Here is a 20510-nt window from a genome sequence, read left to right as displayed (position 1 = left end):
ACTTGTCCTTTCTATTAAACAAGGACGTTTCTATCATCTAGACCATGGTCATTGATTAAAGTATCACTTAGAGGAGAGAATACCATTCATGCTCAAAGTTCTATCATTTTTTTTTCAAATACTAGGATGTCATATATTTTAATATTTACTAAAGGATATTTATTGAATATTTTTTCACTACAGGATGAGGTTAAAAAAATCCTTGTCTGTAAGTCTTGCCAGATTCACAACCCTTTTATTTGATACATACATAGATTTTTATATATTCTTTTCTGAGAAGGTTTATTTAAATTTTGTATCAATACCTACAGACCAAAATATGCTGTAAACTACACATGCATATTTACACACACATTTGAGTGGTATCCGCATGTTCTGTCACTTACCAAATTTTCTGAGTACTGAGATCAGACTATTGTATGTGTGCATGCCTGTGAATATCACTGTGAAAGTTATGTTATATTCCCAAATATGAAGTCAATATGCTTTTAGAAATGTTTATTATATTGTTGTGTGACAGAAAAATATCATTAACTACTGAATGGAATATGAGCCACCATGTACCATGTCTCTCACACTGTTGATAAATATGTAATTTGCTGATATCAGTCCGGTGGGCTCTGCTTTTAAAGATTTTTAAGAATTTGTGATCGGGAGCATTTGAATTGGGTAAAAAGAGGCTTATGTTGTATGCTGAGATTTCACACTTTGTTTAAGATTTTAGAACCCATAATACTTTTATAAGGGGTTGTCAGCTTTAGTATTGTGAAGGGTTTCTGCCCATGGAATTCTCTTGAAGCACTTGAGATGAATTATCATAACAAGTTCTAATTAGTACCTGTTTCCACCAGTTCAGACTCTTCAGAGCCTTTAAGAACCACAGATTTTAAGCTAACTGTAGATTCTGTTGAGAGATGATTGTCTTTGGATTGCAACTGTGATTAAAGAGGCAAGCTCTGTTCTTTGTATATCAGATCAGAATTAGGAATGATGTAACATTTCCTTTTATGACATATGCACTGCACGGCTGACTCTTGATCTATGCTATAGGTGGTATGATGTTGTTGATGGTGAAATCCAAGACAGAAGATTCAGTGAAATGTGTAGTCGTTGATGGAGGAGAGCTCAAGTCTAGGCGTCACTTAAATGTTCAAGGAAAGAGTGCAACACTACCTTCCATCACTGGTTAGACCTTGAATCTTTATGCCCTCTGTACTATCCTACTGATTTGCCTTTTCCTCTCTCTCTCTCTCTCTAGGTGAGAAATTTTTTCATTTTCCAAATGGACATAAATGTTTATATTGGTTTGTTGCAGAGAAGGATTGGGATGATATCAAATTCGGAGTGGACAACAAAGTTGATTTTTATGCCGTCTCCTTTGTTAAAGATGCACAAGTAGTTCATGAATTGAAGAATTATCTGCAAAGTAAACATAGAGACAAAATACCTTAATTTAAAAAAGAAATTTGAACATGCTTGTTAGTCTTCCCCGGAGTACCAATTATAATATAATTTTTCCATTTTCTATGGCAGGCTGTGGTGCAGATATACATGTCATTGTCAAAATTGAAAGTGCAGACTCTATCCCAAATTTGCATTCCATTATCACAGCATCTGATGGGGTGATCTCCCTAATCCTTGCATTTTATCTTCTAGTTGCTGCTCCATTTGATGGACAGTTATCATTTAGACCTAGAATTCCACCAGTTTTCTTTAATATTGATCTAAATCTGGCTTCTTACTTATCAATGAAAAAATTAAAAAATCCGGATTCTTGCCTTACTTGTGTACTACCTGGCACCTGCTTGAAGTAACACATGCTCTTCCTATTCCAGGCAATGGTTGCAAGAGGAGACCTTGGTGCAGAGCTCCCTATTGAGGAGGTTCCACTTCTGCAGGTATTTTACTTTTAAGTTTTAATAGAATAGCAACAAAAGGGATGTCATTGCCTGTTTTGGTGGCCTTTTATAGGAACTTTTAAGACATCAAGTTGAGTTACTCTTTGACATTCAGAACATTTCAATACGAAATGCAGGAAAGGCTGTTATTGTGGCAACAAATATGCTGGAAAGCATGATTGTACACCCAACACCAACCAGAGCAGAGGTATCAGACATTGCCATTGCTGTCCGAGAGGGTGCTGATGCAGTCATGCTTTCTGGTGAAACTGCTCATGGAAGGTAAGCTACTTCTTTTTGACTTTGAGTCCGTTACTTCGGATGGTTTTTTTTTTTTTGGGATAAATAATTAATTTAATTAAAAACAGAGAAAGTGGTACCCAATTAGCTGTATACAGTTAGACACTAGTCTGTTACTTTGGATGTGATTGGAGATTTTTTTTTTTTTGGTGCAAGCATCATGCACAATGAGAAGTATTTACTTACTTCTGATCAATCCTTGGTGGGTACGAAGAGATTTGATGTCCCTGGAAGCATTTACTTACTTCAGGTTTGGTTCCTGGCTGTCAAATTTTGGTCACTGCAGATTTGTGTTTCAGTGGTGTTGCTCAGGTTCCAGTAGAGCAAGTAACATCCATATTGCTTACAAGCCACTATGGGCTTAAATAATATGGATTATTTATGTGTAAACTTTTACACCTTAATGCACTCAAATGACATGATTTCACTGCTGTGCAGGTTCCCTTTGAAAGCTGTGAAAGTCATGCACACAGTTGCATTACGGACTGAGGCTACAATATCAGGCAGTGAAATGCCAGCTAATCTTGGTCAAGCCTTCAAGGTTATTTGATGCAAATTTCATGTATTTTGATGTTTCATGGAGTCTCTATCTGCCCCCCCCTCTCCGGAAAAAAACCTATTTGATTTTTAACACTGAATACTGACTGGAAGTTTTTTTGGTTGTGTGTAGAATCATATGAGCGAAATGTTTGCTTACCATGCAACCATTATGTCTAACACTCTTGGAACCTCAATTGTTGTCTTCACCAGAACTGGTTTCATGGCTACACTACTGAGCCACTATCGGCCTTCTGGCACTATTTTTGCTTTTATAAATGAGTGAGTTTCTTCTATCCTTGAGTCTCAAAACTGTTATGCAATGAGGATACTGTTTACATGGGAGGTTATGATACAGTATTGCATATTGTACCTCATCATGCTGCAGGCATATTTTCTGTCTCTATTAGATTTTTCTTTAGGCATAAGTCTACTCTTGACAGACTCTTAGCTGGTCATTGTGATGCAAAATCTGGCATAATAAGTGTTTGTTTGGTTTGCGCGTCTGCGTTTCAGGCTTTTTTATTTTTTATTTTTAAACCTGCGCTTATTGCATTGTTCATGTTTAGTGCAAATAGTCATGTGAACAGTAACCGAAAAATGATTTTTTATTGTTTTCAGTTTTCAGCAAAATAAGTGGTATCTAAACGCATACTAAATGTCCTATCTTGTCTTATGGCTGAAAATATAGAACTGCTAAGTTCGTTAGTGTTTGGATTAATTACTGAAATCCAAAATTAACCTGGAGGTTGGAAAACCAAATTATTTCCCTGAGATCAGCTACTTTTGAGAGTTTATTTCTATTAATTTACATTTTGTTTAAATATCGTTGAGTCGGAAGTTCATGAATGAGGTCTATTGTCTGCTTGATGAGTTAATTGAGAGTTCGGAGAAAAGCCAAGGAATGTAAACCTAATAATGTGGCTGATCACATAACTTTGATGGCCATGCAGGAAGACTATTCAACAGAGGTTGGCAGTGTGTCAAGGAGTCTGTCCTATCTGCATGCAATTCTCAGAAGATGCTGAAGAGACATTTTCAAATGCCTTAGCTTTACTACAGGTAAAGGTTTTCACAAGTGAATTTACTTGCACCATTTGACTTGGGCAATAATGAAGATGTACTGGTGTGCTCAAATTTAGCTAACAAAGATCAGGATTAAATATTACAATAGAATTATAAGTTCAAACTTCAATGTGTTTTTCTTTGAAACCCAAACTTAGATGGGTTGTGGTGCATCTGGCTTTCAGGGCAGAACTTCAACCTGGGAACAATCCATATTTAGATAGGATATATATATTATATAATAACCTTTGTGTTTGGCTTGCATTAAATGCTTCTGTGCACTGGACGCAACATGTGTCCTAAATGGCCATGTGTTGGTCCCATATCTCGTCTTGTGCATGGAAGCATTGGATGGAAGCCTTACCCCAATAACCTTCAACATGGGCCCAATATCTCTTGCCCTGTGACATTTGTGCTCTTGCTTTTCCATGTATCTTACATGGTATACTTTATGACTGACCATGCTGTCCATTTGGACTGATGAATGACATTTCAATTTAGAGGGCATATCTCTATAAAAGACAACTGGAGATATGGCACTCCCAACCTTAAGTGGACTATCCTTACGCAATCTTTATAGTTTTCTTGGAAGTCAGAGCTTGTTGAATTGTGTAAGCCCATAAGGTGATGAATAGATGCTATCCATAATTCAACCAGTGTTCTTGCCATAGAGTGCTAGATTTCACTGACAGCTAGATTTTTTGAATCCGAAAATTCAAATTATATAGGTTTCATACGATCACATCTTCATCATTGTAATATACTCATTTGGTTTCCATGTACAGAAGCAAGGGATGGTGAAGGAAGGAGAAGAGGTAGCACTTCTCCAGAGTGGAAGACAACCCATCTGGCGGTTCCAATCTACCCACAATATCCAGGTACGGAAAGTGTAGATGCCTGTGATTATTTTGAACTGTCAGGGCACTCGTATCTGTTCTGGGGTTTCCCTTTGATGGATAGACGTGAATTTTGCTTGCATTATTATCTATGTGTATTTCATGGTTCCACTTGCTTCTCTTTGGTGCTTTGTTCTGTTTTATTTTTTGTTTTTGGTAGAATACTGCTTTATAAATTTCCTGATATATGTTCAGAAATCTAGAGCTTGCAGTTTTATCTTGTTAAACACCAACACAGTTTGTCTGTAAGGACATAACACAATTTGTTGGTCATCCAAAGTATTAATCACAATACAATCACTGTGGAAACCAGATGATATAAAATTCAATCACTAATGTCAACCAATCAAGCAATGGTATAAAAACCAGATGATTTTTAATAAACTAATATTTAATCTATATATTCTTGAATTTTCATTTTGTTCCGGTTCAAATAATGTATATTATCTCAAACTTATTTTCTAGGGAAAAAAACAAAAAAACAATAAGAGTATATTCTCCATTTCCATGTACATACTATATGGCATCTGATATCCACTACGATTATAGCAGTGTTTCAAGTTTTCATATGGGCACGTATCAAATTGAAGGAAATATCCAACCACATCCGCATCTTTGATTCTTCGTGCTTGTTTTCCAAAAAAAAAAAAAAAAAAAAGAAAAAGAAAAAGAAAAGAAAAGAAAAGAAAAAGACATACATGAAATCACAACACCGTGACTGAAAAAATTGTACAAGCCAAGAAAGTCGAGCTCAACATTCGAATTTATGTATGGAATCATTCCAAGTAATTAATCCATACTAGCTTAAAATTTCCAATTTATTTAATTATTTTTCCCTTTCGTGGCTATCCGACCACATCCACATCTAGTGTCATACAAATAAAATGAAAAGAATATTCACTATTTTGTAATGGTTTTGGGTAGAGACATATTAAGTACCCTCAGACACTTCCCTTGATGTAGGAACTATATCCACTTCTATAATCAAAATACCTGGACCAAAGCATCACACCTCCATACTTAGGTGATCCCTTTATCAATGGAAGTATTTGAGATGCCAACACATTGGGTGGAATATACCCGCTACCTGACGCCACAAAAGCCGCCGGTAACCCTATAAATATGCTCCCAGCATTTATCGATGCAGTCCATTTTTTCCATGAATATTAGGGTTATTGATGTTGCCAACACTGTATTGGCATGGATGATTGTTTCCCTCTCCCTTGTGTGTGTGTGTGTTTGTTTCTCCAAAAAAAAAAAAAAAGAACTGAACCCAAACATAGTCAAAAAGCCCCGTATTAAGAGCATTACCAACAAAACTATCAGGAAATGGACATTGAGGAGCTGCATTTAAGTGCACAACTCTTCCTGACTGACTATATGCCTTTAGGTACCTAGCAAGATCATCCCAATGAAGTGTTGAGCCAAGCTCTATGTCAAAATCTGTGCCATCTAATATTGCATCACCTAGTGGACGTGAAGGTGACTGTCCACCCAAGACATTGTTCCAAAAATAATCAGCTACATTTTTGGCATCCATTGAAGAAGCTAGAGAGTAGCTTCCAATTCTACCTCCAATTGAGAGTAGCACCTTAATTCCTCGACTTGGGCAATATCTTATGCAAGGGCTAACCATGGTGCACCCATTCGAAGCTGGGTTACAATGGCCTGCAAGGCTGATTTCTGGGGTTCTACCATTGCCAAAATGGTTCAGAAAAGATATGATTACTTGGGAATATTTTCCAGTGGCACATGTTTCAGTTTGAGTTCCTTCATAGCCACTCTGACCCCAGTAAACAGCAATGCCACCGGCTTGAGAGGTTCTGATGAAGACTAGGACGAGGCGAGGAAAGAGTACTAGAGCTGTAGCTAGAGGAATTTTAGCCATTTAATTTTACCAGTTATCAATATGGCAATGTCTTTGGTTTTTGTTGCTGCCATGCTATGGGGGGTTGTTCCCTTATATAGGATTCAGGAATCAGGATATACGTACCTGATTTTTAAATTTTGACAATGACATGTTTTGGTTCAAAATTTCGAAACATTTTACTTAATAATTATGCCCATAATATTTCGGTAATTTCAAGTACATTTCATGTTAATTTGATGTGTTCACTATTTAGTTCAAATTTTTAGTTTAGTAAATGTTAAATTGTAAAAATTACAATTTTAAATATTTTTTTGGATAAGATCTTTTATGTGGCTAGTGATCTCTTGGAAGCCCATAAGTTTTGGAGAAATTATATAGTCCTCATGATGGACCACATTACTTGTCCACCATTCCAGTAAAATATTCTCACCTGTTTAAAATTGCCAAGTCAGTAGTCAGTTTTTATTTAAAACTCCACAATTTTAAACAAGTGGGAGTCTTTTACTGAAATGGTGGACTACGTCACTTGTCCACCGTGAGGACCTTATAGTTTCTCCAAGTTTTGACATCATATATAATCCTACATTCCTACTGCAAAATCTCTTGGGTTTTTTTTTTTTTTGGTGGCTAAATAAATAAGTAAAAAAAGGTGGAGTTTATGGGTGCAAAATCCATATTATAAATTGTTTAGACACTAGCAACTTTGATTTTCCAAAGAAGGTAGAGAGAAAGGTTGTGTATTACCTTATGATTAATTGTTAGTTAGTTTTTTGCTTTTTTGTTTGTTATTTTAATTTTATTGTGGATTGCAATTAGTTTCACAAGTAAAGTTTATTGTGTTTTATAATAGAGTTGCGTTTGAATCCCGCCTACAATGTAAAAAAAGCAATTGATATCTTAGAGGGACTACGTGCAAACCATAGCTTTGTTGCCCTATCTAGCTGTGAAAAGCGGGTCAAAATGGGCATTTGCCCCTTTCTCACAAACTTTTCAGCATTTTGCTCATTTTCTCAAACTATTTAGGGAAATGCTCTTGTTTTAAAACTTGAGAATGTGAGGATCGAGTTTTACTAAAGAACTCGATATTTGTATGGTCGAGTTTGTCTGACCGTTGTGCCATGCTGGCGAAGCAGACGTGGCTTTTTCCAATAAAAAAATGCTTGTGTGAACATGCATAACTCGGTAAGTAGGAAATTGAGTTTGCCTTAACGATTTGATTCCCTAACGTCTCACAATGCCTATTCACTCTCTACTCTCTCCCTGTACACTCCCTCGCCCTCTGCCATCACTCTCCCTTTACACTCTCCCTCGCTCTCTGCTCTGCGATCAATCTTCCCCACTCTTCCCCACTCTCCATCAGTCTCACTCTCCCTATCCAATCTCCCTCACCCTCTTCGATTAGTCGTCATTGCTTCCATCAAACCCTCACCGTACCCGCCACCGTTGATTACAGGTATGTTGCTCTGCTCTGATATCTTTTTTGATTTTGGGTAATATTAGGTTGTGTTTTATGTGGGACTTTGATTATTTTGTTGAAACTTACTAAAAAGTAGTAAATTTACTAATCAAGATGAGAATTTTGTTGTCTTTTATATGTTGCAATGATGGTGATCTAAAGTATTTTGTGTTATTTACTCATTAATGAGAATTTTGTTGTCTTTTACATGCTGCAATGATTATTTTCTCATTAATGAGTTTCAATGTGCTTGGGGTTTTGACGAGAGGTTTTGGCAAATCAATTGGTGGTGTTGTGGTGATATCTCTGAGTTTCATCCTTTTGTTCTAAATTTCTGTCATAGTAATGACAATCGAATGGAACATAGAGATGTGATAATTAATTAGGAAATTTATTAAACAGAGGATAAAAAGAATTACAATTCCTTGATTCTTTTGAAGGATGTAGCTCTAGATTCTTACAAGTTACAAGACAAATTTGTTGGACTGCTGCTGTTCAATTTGTTGGGCTGCTGCACAGTGACATGGCTGCTGTTCAATTTGGGTCTTTACACACCTCATGGAAACAATATCATGTTAAAGCATAGATCATCTCTTTAGAGTGGTATCATTATTGAAGCCAATAAAATTTGTTTATTTCTTAGTATAGAAATTGAGGCAAACTTGCTTTTTCTATAACACGAATGAATGCTTCTCGTTGCAACGTGAGAAAGACTCCTTGCAAATAGCATGAACAATAGATGTGGTCAACATATTTATGTTTTTCAAATCAGAGAAGTCATGTTTTTGAAAGCACTTCAATGAATACACACACACACACATTTATAATGTGAGGGCCTTGTATGTCTTAGAAACATGTGCTGAAATGCTGATTACAAGGTCAAACAAGCAATATTGTGTAAGTGAGCTCTGAAACTTACAGCGCTTCCTTGAAAGAAACTTCTTTTCCTTGGTTAACTGGTATTTGAATGAGGTTTAGTTAAGCTTTTTCTTGCCTAGATTGAGCTCCGTTGCTCCTAAATTTTGGTGATTTTGGTGTTGGCTTACTGCACCTCAAATCTATGTTCAACTTTTTTTTTTTCAATGCTAGTCAACTAACACAGTGATTTAGTACGAAGGGTCTAGGTGCAAGTAATTGGTTGTGAGAGTTGGTGATGTATCTGAAAATTTTCAAGTAGTTGTACAGATGCTTGTTTGGGCACTCCAGTCCATATTATATTAGAAGCCATGTTTCTTGACAAACTTAAGTCAACAAGAACAGTCCAATACTTTAGTAAGCCTAAAAACTTTGCTTCGATATCCAAACTTTGCAAAGGGTCTGAAGAAACTATGAAAATTGTGAAAATTTTCAAGTAGTTATACAGATGCTTCTTTTCCACTTTTCAATCTTAGTTTCCTCACCATAACTTTTTTGTTTTGTTTTTGTTTTTGTTGTAGATGTAGTATGAATCTTGACAGCAGACAAAATTCCGCTCTCTCGATCTTTTCTTCCTCACCATGCAGATGATATGAACTTAACCATTTGATTACATTCAACTTTAATCTACCGCAGTAGAATGTCAACATCTATGTATATAAAAAAAAAAAGTTTACAAATTATACAACTGTTGGCCATTTGTAAATAAGTTTGATGAATTTGTGGAAAATTGCAAGTAAAATGTCAGAAAGAACGTCATTCTTGTAACTACAGAAGCATGCAAAGTTTGTAGCTAAAAGAATTTAGCAGTGCAACGTGTTTATTTGCCGCAAGTGCAATCAGAGTCATCAATTTTAACTTTTAAACAACTTCCAAGAGGAAAAAAAAAAATGGTTTATCACCAAGTAACTAATTAAATTACAAAGTAGTAAAGAATTGCTGAGAGAGAAGGTGACAAAATGAGAATGAACTGTTCCTACCATGCAGGACAAAATGAAAATGAACTGTTCCTACCATGCAGCTATTATGAATTGTTCTTAGAGAAAAGAAGAGTCATTTTTCATAAGCCACCTCCTAACATGAGCTGGGTTAAAGAAAGCATACTCTTGACTCTCGAGATTCTTCAACTAACACGCATATCCATTCAACTATGTCTAAATGCCCCCGAAAGAGGGGCCACATGGGCCAATAACATCACAATCGAAGGTACAAGTACACTTCAACTAAATTAAAATTACATATGATCTGTTTGTAAATTTACATTTTTGAAGCTGACAATGATGGCGATGAGAGAAAAGGCAATAAAATAAATCATCTAGACCACACCCACACAAATATTACAAACGAGTCCTGACATTCATGTATACATGTGCAGCTGCAGTAGACAGACATTAACACCAAGGTAAAAGAAAACCATTAGAGTAAAGGCACTAGATAGAACCTCTTCAACTTCATGCAATTGCTATGTGAAATTTACCATCCAGGTTAAATGTATCGCCTTCAGTAGCAATCTCTGCTACTTCCTGATATGTAATTTGAAATATGAAAAGCATTAGTAATGATTCTTAGCATGTGTAGCGAATAAAAAAAATGTGAAAAAGAGTAAAAAAATAAAATCAAAAACAAATTAAAGAACACGATCGAAATAAATTGTCGCAGAGTAGTAGAAATAGAAAATTCTTAGGTGTTCTTGAAGCAAGGAGAAATGGTGCTCTCTTCTCTCACATTCATGATGGATCTTATCATGAATTTAATGAATGGACCCAATCATGAAATACCTAAGAATTACTCGACAACAACAAAATATATCTAAAAACATGTGAAAAAGAGCTATAGATGACTTACTTTGTTAACCTCACGTTAAAAGTGGTTACCCCTGCCTCTGAAACATCCTCCAAAATCTTGCCTTGTTCACTTCCATTGTTACGTACAACCAATCCTTCATGTTGTCCAATAATAGGAAATAGGCATGTCTCCATGACCGCTTTAGAATCAAAGAACTGCATATGCCCCAAAAACCTACAGCAAATCCAATTCCTGCTCCAACATAAAACCATTTCTCGAATTCATCTCTATTGTCCTTGTCATCTTCAATACTGCCATTGTCAGTTGGTAAACATTGGTTTGGTGTTTCTTCACCTGGACACTTTTGTGTCAGTGGAGGCCCACAAAGAGCCCTATTTCCAGTGAAACAAGTTGCATCAAAGCCCTGGAGTTGAGTGCCTGAAGGAATTTTTCCAGATAAATTGTTGAAAGATAGGTTTAGGTGGCTCAAAAACTGTAATTTTGACATACTTGATGGGATTTCACCTGAAAACTGATTCCATGACATATCAAATGATTCTAACAGCTTCAACTGACCAATTGTTTGCGGAATTTCTCCAATTAAGTTGTTTTTGGATACGTTCAGTACAACTAACTCCAAAAGGCTAGTAATTTCAGTAGGAAGTTTTCCTGTCAACTTGTTACTTGAAAGGTTAATGATCTTTAGTAGTCCAAGATTTTTGCCAAACTTGTACTCCCTTCCTTTCCATGCAACCATGGCACTGTCAACATAATCTCCATTACTATTTCCATATGAGTCATAGTAACCACCCTCAAAAAGATTAGTTGAAGAGTCAGCTTTGTGAGCCATGGCAGTGAAATTATTGAGGCACTGTGGTATAGTTCCAGAGATGTCATTTAAAGAGAGGTCCAAGATTCGTAAATATTTCAACTTACATGTATCCCGTGGTATGCTTCCACTAAACTTATTGGAACGCAGGATGAGAACAATCAATTGTGGTAGGTCTTCTGCAATCCATGCTGGTATTTTTTCGGAGAACCTATTGTTTCCCAAGTCCATAAATCTCAAGTTGCTACAATTTTTCAAGGAATTAGGAAAATCTCCAGAGAAAGTGTTATCATGTAGACTCAATGTGTGGAGCATCGACAAGAAGCCGAAAGAGCTTGGAACTTCACCAAAGAAATTGTTGTTTGCCAAATTCAAGATAAGTAGATTCGGCCAATTCATAAAACAATTAGGAAGTTGCCCAGATAATAGGTTATCAGATAGGTCTAGAAAACCCAACCCCCCATTATTGACTTTACAAAGAGGTGAAAGTGGCCCCGAAAAGCGATTTCTGGAGAGATTCAAGGAGCTGACATTAGTTGAAAAAAGTGGCAGTGGACCCTCTAAACGGTTAGCACTCAAATCAAATTTCAGTTCACTCGAACTCATTTTCGACACATTAGGTAGCTGTCCATGTATTTGGTTGCTAGAAATATTTAACCTATATAATTTAGGAGGCAAGTTTGCAAACCACTCTGCTGGAACGGTATCAGAAATTTGAGCATTGGAGATGTCAAGGATGGTAACATTCCTTTGGGTTCGGATCCAATTTGGAAATCTAGGCCCTAACTTGCAAGATCTCAAATGTAGTTCATCCAATTGGAAAGGGGGAACCCAATTGAAGTCAAATTCAAGAGTAAGAGAATTACCAGATAAGTCCAATGACAATAATTCGGAAAGATTTGAGAAATGTGCTTCAGAAATGACATCTTGCAAATAATTCAACGAAACATCCAAATGCTCCAGATTATGAAGGTTTCCAATGGTTTTGGGCATAGTCCCATTTAATTTGTTGGACCAAAGTTGTATTTCTTTTAATGATGGAAACATTGCAAAATCAGGCAATGATCCCCATAATTGGTTCCTTGCTAATTCCAAAACCTCTAATGAGTCTTTTGCACATCCAAACAAGTCATTGATATGCTCAATGAGTTGTCCATTGAGATTGTTCCCTGACAAACCCAATTCACGTAAAGTACATATATCCCCAAAGAATTTTGGAATGTCATTAATTTCATTATCGCGGAGTTGCAGACTTTCAAGAGAAGTAAAAGATTTTGAATGATTGAATTGGGAAAAAGATGAAAGACTCATTAGAGGAAGATTACAGGCCGACATATCCAAGGTTTTTAAATTAGGGAGACTACTCACAACTTCAAGCCAATCATTGGCAACACTGAGATTTGTAAAACTTAGGTCAAGATCTTCTATTGAAGACATATGAGACAACCATTCAAGATTTTCAGATTTTGTCAAATTATTCAAGCCAAGATGAAGATATCGCAAGCGTGAAAGGTTTCCAAGCTGATGTGGAATTGGCCCACTAAGATTGGACCGAGAGAGATTAAGGTGTTCTAAGTTACTTAGAGAACCAATGAAGTCTGGGATATGGCTATGATTAAAATCATTGAAACTGAGATCCAAATAAGTCAAATAAGGCAACTCCAGTATTGAAGGACTAATCATACCTGTCAAATTAGAAATACCAAGCTGAAGCTGAATTACATGGCCTGTTTGGTTGCTGCACTGAATCCCTTGCCAATTGCAGCAATTCTTTTTTTCTTCTTCGCTCCCCCATGAAGAGAGCCAGCCTAGGGGATCACTGATTCCTTTTTTGAACTCGAGCAGCGCTTGTCTCTCATCTTCTGGGCAACTGATGTTGTTAGCATCTCCAACCCCTGGAATCAATTTGCCAAGGGCTAATCTCAAGTGCACTAAAACGAATAGCGTAAAAAATGCATAAGGTAGCTTAAAGGACCTTCCATCCATGATCATAGTCATGACCAATGAACATACAGGCAATTGATATGTGAAGATAAGGATGTGGACAACATCGAGAAAGTATAGTAGTGTGGTTTTTTTTTTTTTTTTTTTTTGAGTACTCAGAACCAGGGGCGCCCAAGAATTCTAAGTAATATATAGTACAAGGTGTTATTTGCATACGCTAGGACAATCGGCTTTTTTACATACCTATTGTACTTGTACCGTGCATTAGTTTATTGTAGGAAAACAATTTCACATTTGAGGCCACTGCAACTCTTTTAAAAAAAATAATAGGTCCCACCTTATAATAATATTATAATAAAATAAAACCACTTGTACAGCCTACTTCTCCACCACTATTTTGCTGAAAAGAATTATGAAAAAAAAAAACCTACTTTCACTCACTAGTCATTATAGCACCTCAAAAATGCTCAAACCCAAGTTTTTTTTTTTTTTTTTTTTTTTACAAACCCAAATTTTAATTGTATATGACAATTACATTTGCATATAGTTATTTATTTATTTTGTTATTAATATCAAATTAATAGTTTTTCGAATTAATTTTACTCTCTTTTGATCTTGCCCCCCTAACCTAAAATCCTGGCTCCGCCACTGGTTAAGTGTATTGCCTTCAGTGGTAATCTCTACTTCCTGATATGTAATTTGAAATATGAAAAGCATTAGTAATGATTCTTAGCATGCGTAGCGAATAAAAAAAAGTGCAAAAAAGAGTAGAAAATAAAATCAAAAACAATTTAAAGAACAAGACAGAAATAAATTGCCATAGAGTAGCAACAATGAAAAATTCTCAGATACTCTTGAAGCACAGAGAAATGGTGCCCCCTCCTTCAACATTCATGATGGATCCTATTATGAATTTAATGAGTAGACCTAATTATGAATGTAAGAGAAGAGAACACCATTTTTAGTGCTCCAAAGTACCCATAAAAATTACTCAACAACAACAACAAAATATATCTAAAAACAGATTCTCAAAAAAAAAAAAAAAAAAAAAAATCTAAAAACATGTGAAAAAGAGCTATAGATGACTTACTTTGTTTACCTCACATTAAAAGTGGTTACCCCTGCCTTTGAAACATCCTCCAAAATCTTGCCTTCTTCACCTCCATTGTTACGTATAGCTAATCCTTCATGTTGTCCAATAATAAGAAATAGGCATGTCTCCATGACCGCTTTAGAATCAAAGAACTGCATATGCCCCAAAAACCTATAGCAAATCCAATTCCTATTGATCTTCTTCTTCTTTTTTATTTTTTTTATTTGAATGATAGAAAATAATCCTATTGTTTTTTTTAATACGAAAATGACAACACTGTTAAAAGGACTAAAAAGTGGGGTTTAGTTAAATTTTAGATTCAACAATTCAACTCAATGTATTAAATAAATGACAAACATTGTAATAATGGTAAAATATTATTTTGATCCCTAACTTTTATCAAAAATTCATTTTTCGTCCATAAACTCTAGTAAATTTTTTTTTTGTCCCTAAACTATAGAAAAGTTTATTTTTAAGTTTGTTCTTGTTTATTTTAATAATTATGATGTTTTCTTGATGTATAGGAACATTAACAAATGATATATCAACAAAAATTTCATAAATAAGCTCAATATCCTCTAAAATCTAAGCTACTTCCAAACAATAAACTCTATCAGAATTGATGAAATCAACAAGTTTTCCAAAAAAAAATTGACTTGGTTTATACAATAATAGATGAAATTGACATAATAAATAATAATTAAAAAATTGACTCGATAAATAAATAAATAAATAAATAAATAAAAAATATATATATATATATATATGAACTAAATCAAAATTATCCCATTGTTCTTCTTTTTTAAATAGAAGATTTTTTTTTTTTTATTTGAACGACAGAAAATGACCCCATTGTATTTTTTAATATGAAAATTACAAAGACAGAAAATGACCCCATTGTATTTTTTAATATGAAAATTACAACATTGTTAAAAGGACTAAAAAGTGGGGTTTAGTTAAATTTTAGATTCAAGTTCAACAATTCAACTCAATGTATTAAATAAATGACAAACATTATTGTAGGGTCACGTTTCGCGACGAACCGCAGTAGAGTTGGGTTCGCACGTGAAGGGGCCCAAACAATATCATTTGTAGAAAGTGGATTCGAAAGGCTAGGCCTTAGTTACCCAGTGGTGGTTCTGGTGGTGTTTATATGTGATTTAAGTGCTTTCACCCTTGGAGCCTCTCTTCTGGAGGTAGACTGGGAGCCTTTCTTTTTTGGCCAGTCACCCCCCTCTATATTACTTATTTTTTCTTTTATACTAGTCTGCATTCATTTTCCTTCGTCCACGTGTAGGGTCGACATTTCCAAGACTGATGCTTGTCCTGTCAATCCCAACCCAAAGTTGTTGGGAGTGGTTAATAAAGTTAAAGGATAAGGCTCTGTTAGGTGCAGAGATATGCATGGGGAAGATGGTAAAGGCAGCATTTCCTAGATATTTTAGATTTCCCTTCAAGCATGTCCCTTTACCGTTTTGCGCCTCTTCTTGGTGGATCTTTGGGTCAGCCGAGGACTGCACTGTCCTCGGCTGCTTCTCCGGGCCAATTGGGCCTTATTATTCTTGAGCTCGGGCCATGACCTTTTTCGGCTTAGGCCTTTGAACTCTCCATCAGCAAGTGGGCCTGACCCATCAATTATTGGACCCCACAATAGCCCCTCAAAACCCTGCTGTCCGACATCATGGTTGGAGAGGGGGGTTTTGGTAATATCGAGCCTTTATTATGGCTCATTTAATTCATCCCTTGACTGGTGCTGGCGACTCTTCACCTGCCCAGGGAATGTACCGGCCTACAAGACGTTTCCCTTGATTTGCGCACGATGCGTTTATGCCGTTTGGTTATTTGAAGCGCGTCTTTAATGTCTTCCCTTTACGAGGCCTCCCAGATTCAACGGTTTTTGATGGCGTGGGAGAATGAAACGGACGCATTCATGTTTGCAGATTTCCTTGGAGATCTGAACGTATTATGTACTCTTTTCCTCGTCCCCTATATAAAGAGAGAGGACAAAAGCTTACTTTCTCATACCTGAGTCCCTTAGATTCCTCCCAGAGTCCACTTCTTCTCTCTGGTTATACCTTATTCGATAGAAAGTTCACCACAGTAGTCAGCCATGAATAAACCACTTCATTCCCAAAAACACCATGTCCTAATAAAGCTCGAGATGGCTCGGTCAGGGCAAGGATGGCGGAGACTCAAGATTTGTCTCCCCTTCCTTTTAGCCAAAATTCGAAGCAGGGACTCGTCACATCTCACTTTCGGTGTGACCGAGTCAAAGACATCCATTATCACCACCCTCCGCTCTGTCATGAGCATATCTAACATGGCACCAGTGTGTTAGGAGTCAGGACTGGGGCAGGGACTAAGTGCCCTTGCTTCTTCCTCTCTTCGTTCACTGGCGCCTCCTTCTGCCTCTCTTTCTTCTTCTTTCCACCACCAGATCCATCCTGGTGCTTTTCCTTTTCCCTCTTTTGCTCATTTTTCTTTCTTTTCATCTCTTCCCTCTTCTTCTCCTCCTTCTTTTACTTATGTCCTCCATCTTCCTCATTCATCTCCTCCATCTTCTGCTCATGTCCTCCATCTTCCTCATTCATCTCCTCCATCCTCTTCTTCCTTTGCGCTCCTTGATGACAAGAGCTTGCTGAAGTGCTTCCATGTGTTCCAATTCTTCTTCCTTCTCCTTCATCTTTTTCTAAAGAAGGTTCTTCTCCTGATATGAGCAGTACTGAGGCAGAGATTGGAGAGACTTTGAAGGCGAGTTTAAAAGACACCTGACTGTTTACTTATCTGTATTGCGGATGCTATTGTTGCTTTGGCAGTTCATCTTTTGTATAGGCTTGTTTAAGCCCTTCTTTGTACGTTGTAATAATTTTTCATATTAATAAAAATTGCTGTTACCTTATTTCGCATGTTATGTTTTTATGTTTTTACAAGTTTACAAACGCTGCTCGGCACCATAATATAGCATTTGAATCAACGATAACTAAGGCTAAAATGTTTGCTAATAAAAAGGTGTCACCATAACTTTAATAAAATTATTTAACATAGCAAAGCCGACCAGTGAGGAACGAAACTCACCTTAAAATTAGCCAAGATGAGGACTAAGTGCTCGATACGGTGTAGGGAGTAACTATCCGAGGACATGTCACTCGCCAAATGGACAGTTTCCTTAGGTTAATGAAAGTTGGGTCGTTTCGCCATCTTCTTAACACACTGGCTTTAATCTTTTACAGTATTTGAGCCGAGAACCTTCCCCATTCGAGTAGTCGGTTTCCCAAAAGGCTTGAATCCGAGGACTTCGTAACGCCTGGGTTCTGTCTAAAACTTAGATTTTTTCTCAGTACTTGGTTTCCCCATAGGCTTGAGTCCGAGGACCATGCAAGCCCTAGGTTCTGTCCAAAACTTAGGTTTTTCTCAGTACTTGGTTTCCCCATAGGCTTGAGTCCGAGGACCATGCAAGTCCTAGGTTCTGTCCAAAACTTTTTGAGTTCAGTTTCTCCCCTTCCTCAGGTATTTCACGAGGTGCCGAGCAGGAAGTTGTTCTCGGCAACGGTTATTCCTCGGCGTGGGCCATTGCCCCTGGGCCCCCATGCAGAACAGGCCTGGGCCGCGAATTCACTTGGCCCACAACTTAAAGGGTATTTATGTAGTTTTTGGTTACGCAGTACTTTTTGGCGTCCCAATGTTCGAGGTGCACCTTCCAGAGACTCCTTTAATCCCCTGGTTGCAGGTGGCGTTGGAGATTGAGCCAAAGCCATCTTGTCTGTAGCGTTCCTTGGGACGCTGCGTGAATTAAATGCCACCACCTTATCTCTTTAAATAAATAGGAGAGAAAGTTACTTCACCTTCGCACCAATTCTTTAGTTTTCTCCCAAATCACAGCTCCTATACTCAGTGCTGTTCTCCCTTAGCACAACATGTTTGAGGCGAGGGTTGGGAAGAAGGAACTCTCTCCGCCACGGAAGCGCCGTGCCCTCATGAGACTCAAAATAGTGAGGTATGGGTACAGGAAGCATAAGTTCAAGAGAATACTCCATTTCGATCGAGGGGAAAGGATGTCTCTCCCTCTTTTAGTCAAAATCCGAAGCAGGTTCTGTTCATGCCAGAATTTTGGTGTGTCAGAAGAAAGATTCTCCGCCATCAGCGCCTCTGCCTTGTGGCGGGCAAATATTTAGAGAAAGCCCCTCAGCTTCCAACTCCCTGCACCTTTCCTTCAGCGGTGTCAGGCTCAAGTTGGGTCTCTTTTGCTGTTTGAGTTGTGAGCATGTGAAAGCATTGAGGAAGAACAAGGTCTTGGAGCTGTAGCCAACCTCTCCTCTGATCTACTTCCTCGGCTTTATCTTATTCTCTTGTATCTTCCTTTCTTTTTGGTTATGTAGTGAGCTTTGACACAAACTGATTCCAGCTTTTCATTGTACGCTGTACTATTTCTTTGTTTTAGTAAAAAAAAATGGAAATTTCTTTACTTGTTTTGAATACTGTTCCTTTGACAACACTACTTTGTGAATGGGTGTGCTCCATGTGTGTGTTTCTCCTCGGCGGTATTTAAAGCAAGAACTCTTGAAACACAATCCAACTAATTCTAATTTACCGACACTATCAGGCATAATAATAATAACTCATAGTAAGTTAAACTTAGGAAACTAACCGAGATAACGGTTGAACGTTCTGTAATAAGTGCGAGAATACTGTCTGAGAACGACAAATTCTAAATAATTCATCCGAGGGAGTGACCGAGCATTGCATGACTTCGATTATGCTTTTGGAAAAACGTTACTCCATTCCGTACTGGTCCCTTTAGTGTTGAGGATCCGAGGGCAAACTAGAGAATCCATGTAACGTAGTTTTTCCTTTTAAGTAATTGGTTTCCCCAGAGGCTTGGATCCGAGGACCATACAAGGCCTTGGTTCTGTCCAAAACTTGTATTTTTCTTTGTAAGTAGTTGGTTTCCCCAGAGGCTTGGGTCCGAGGACCATACAAGGCCTTGGTTCTGTCCAAAACTTATATTTTTCTTTGTAAGTAGTTGGTTTCCCCAGAGGCTTGGGTCCGAGGACCATACAAGCCCTTGGTTCTGTCCAAAACTTGTATTGCTCTTTGTAAGTAGTTGGTTTCCCCAGAGGCTTGGGTCCGAGGACCATACAAGGCCTTGGTTCTGTCCAAAACTTGTATTGTTCTTTGTAAGTAGTTGGTTTCCCCAGAGGCTTGGGTCCGAGGACCATACAAGGCCTTGGTTCTGTCCAAAACTTGTATTGTCTTTGTAAGTAGTTGGTTTCCCCAGAGGCTTGGGTCCGAGGACCACACAAGGCCTTGGTTCTGTCCAAAACTTGTATTGTCTTTGTAAGTAGTTGGTTTCCCCAGAGGCTTGGGTCCGAGGACCATACAAGGCCTTGGTTCTGTCCAAAACTTGTATTTTTCTTTGTAAGTAGTTGGTTTCCCCAGAGGCTTGGGTCCGAGGACCATACAAGGCCTTGGTTCTGTCCAAAACTTGTATTGTCTTTGTAAGTAGTTGGTTTCCCCAGAGGCTTGGGTCCGAGGACCATACAAGGCCTTGGTTCTGTCCAAAACTTGTGTTGTCTTTGTAAGTAGTTGGTTTCCCCAGAGGCTTGGGTCCGAGGACCATACAAGGCTTTGGTTCTGTCCAAAACTTGTATTCTCCTTTATTTATTTATCTTCCGAAGGTTTAGCTCTTCGAACAAGGTGGGGGAAGCTAGCCTGATGTTTGAAGCCCCTAGACTTGCCCATGCCATTGACACTGTGAGACGTAGCCCCTAGTGGGAACTTATGTTGGAATAGCAACAATGTGTCGCCGGTCATAAAGGCACCCTCATAGACCCTTGTTCGACAGAAGCTCAACTTCACCACCGCTCGAGCTAACGCGCAAGCCTTTCCCACAGACGGCGCCAATTGTAGGGTCACGTTTCGCGA

General features: G+C 37.6%; 3 protein-coding genes and 1 pseudogene across 8 annotated transcripts in view; 2 read left to right on the top strand and 2 right to left on the bottom strand.

Moving 5' to 3' along the window:
* The window catches only part of LOC126700532 (receptor-like protein EIX2), a 53283-nt gene extending 39573 nt beyond the window's left edge, over positions 1–13710 (bottom strand). Inside the window, exons 1-2 of one of the 2 annotated variants that reach the window (XM_050398728.1) lie at positions 13527–13710; positions 12210–13446 (exon numbers count right to left, since the gene is read on the bottom strand). In XM_050398728.1, the coding sequence (XP_050254685.1) occupies positions 12210–13446; positions 13527–13533 (1244 nt within the window). In that variant the 5' untranslated portion in view covers positions 13534–13710. Of the gene's footprint in view, positions 1–10139; positions 10461–10782 lie in introns of those variants that run through there. The other variant, XM_050398727.1, reaches the window with a different exon arrangement.
* LOC126700534 (plastidial pyruvate kinase 2) overlaps positions 1–20510 on the top strand; it is a 54117-nt gene that overhangs the window by 22872 nt on the left and 10735 nt on the right. The window lies entirely within an intron of this gene.
* LOC126700536 (plastidial pyruvate kinase 2-like) lies at positions 1534–9452 on the top strand. 2 transcript variants are annotated; one of them, XM_050398735.1, is made up of 8 exons: positions 1534–1622; positions 1836–1898; positions 2036–2180; positions 2637–2739; positions 2869–3017; positions 3689–3797; positions 4586–4678; positions 8463–9452. In XM_050398735.1, exons 3-8 carry the CDS (start codon positions 2062–2064, stop codon positions 8619–8621), a joined length of 732 nt encoding a protein of 243 aa, XP_050254692.1. In that variant the 5' UTR covers positions 1534–1622; positions 1836–1898; positions 2036–2061; the 3' UTR covers positions 8622–9452. The 2 variants fall into 2 exon arrangements, with proteins under 2 accessions (XP_050254692.1, XP_050254693.1); XM_050398736.1 differs by lacking the exons at positions 1534–1622; positions 1836–1898; positions 8463–9452 and adding an exon at positions 2355–2448 and having other exon boundaries at positions 2136–2180; positions 4586–4907.
* LOC126700535 (acidic endochitinase-like) overlaps positions 5805–20510 on the bottom strand; it is a 27040-nt pseudogene continuing 12334 nt past the window's right edge.

Source organism: Quercus robur, chromosome 9 (assembly GCF_932294415.1).
Source record: "Quercus robur chromosome 9, dhQueRobu3.1, whole genome shotgun sequence".
Lineage (NCBI taxonomy): Eukaryota > Viridiplantae > Streptophyta > Magnoliopsida > Fagales > Fagaceae > Quercus > Quercus robur.
The sequence above is the reverse complement of the archived record's forward strand: the minus strand, read 5'-3'. Positions and strand labels throughout refer to the sequence as shown.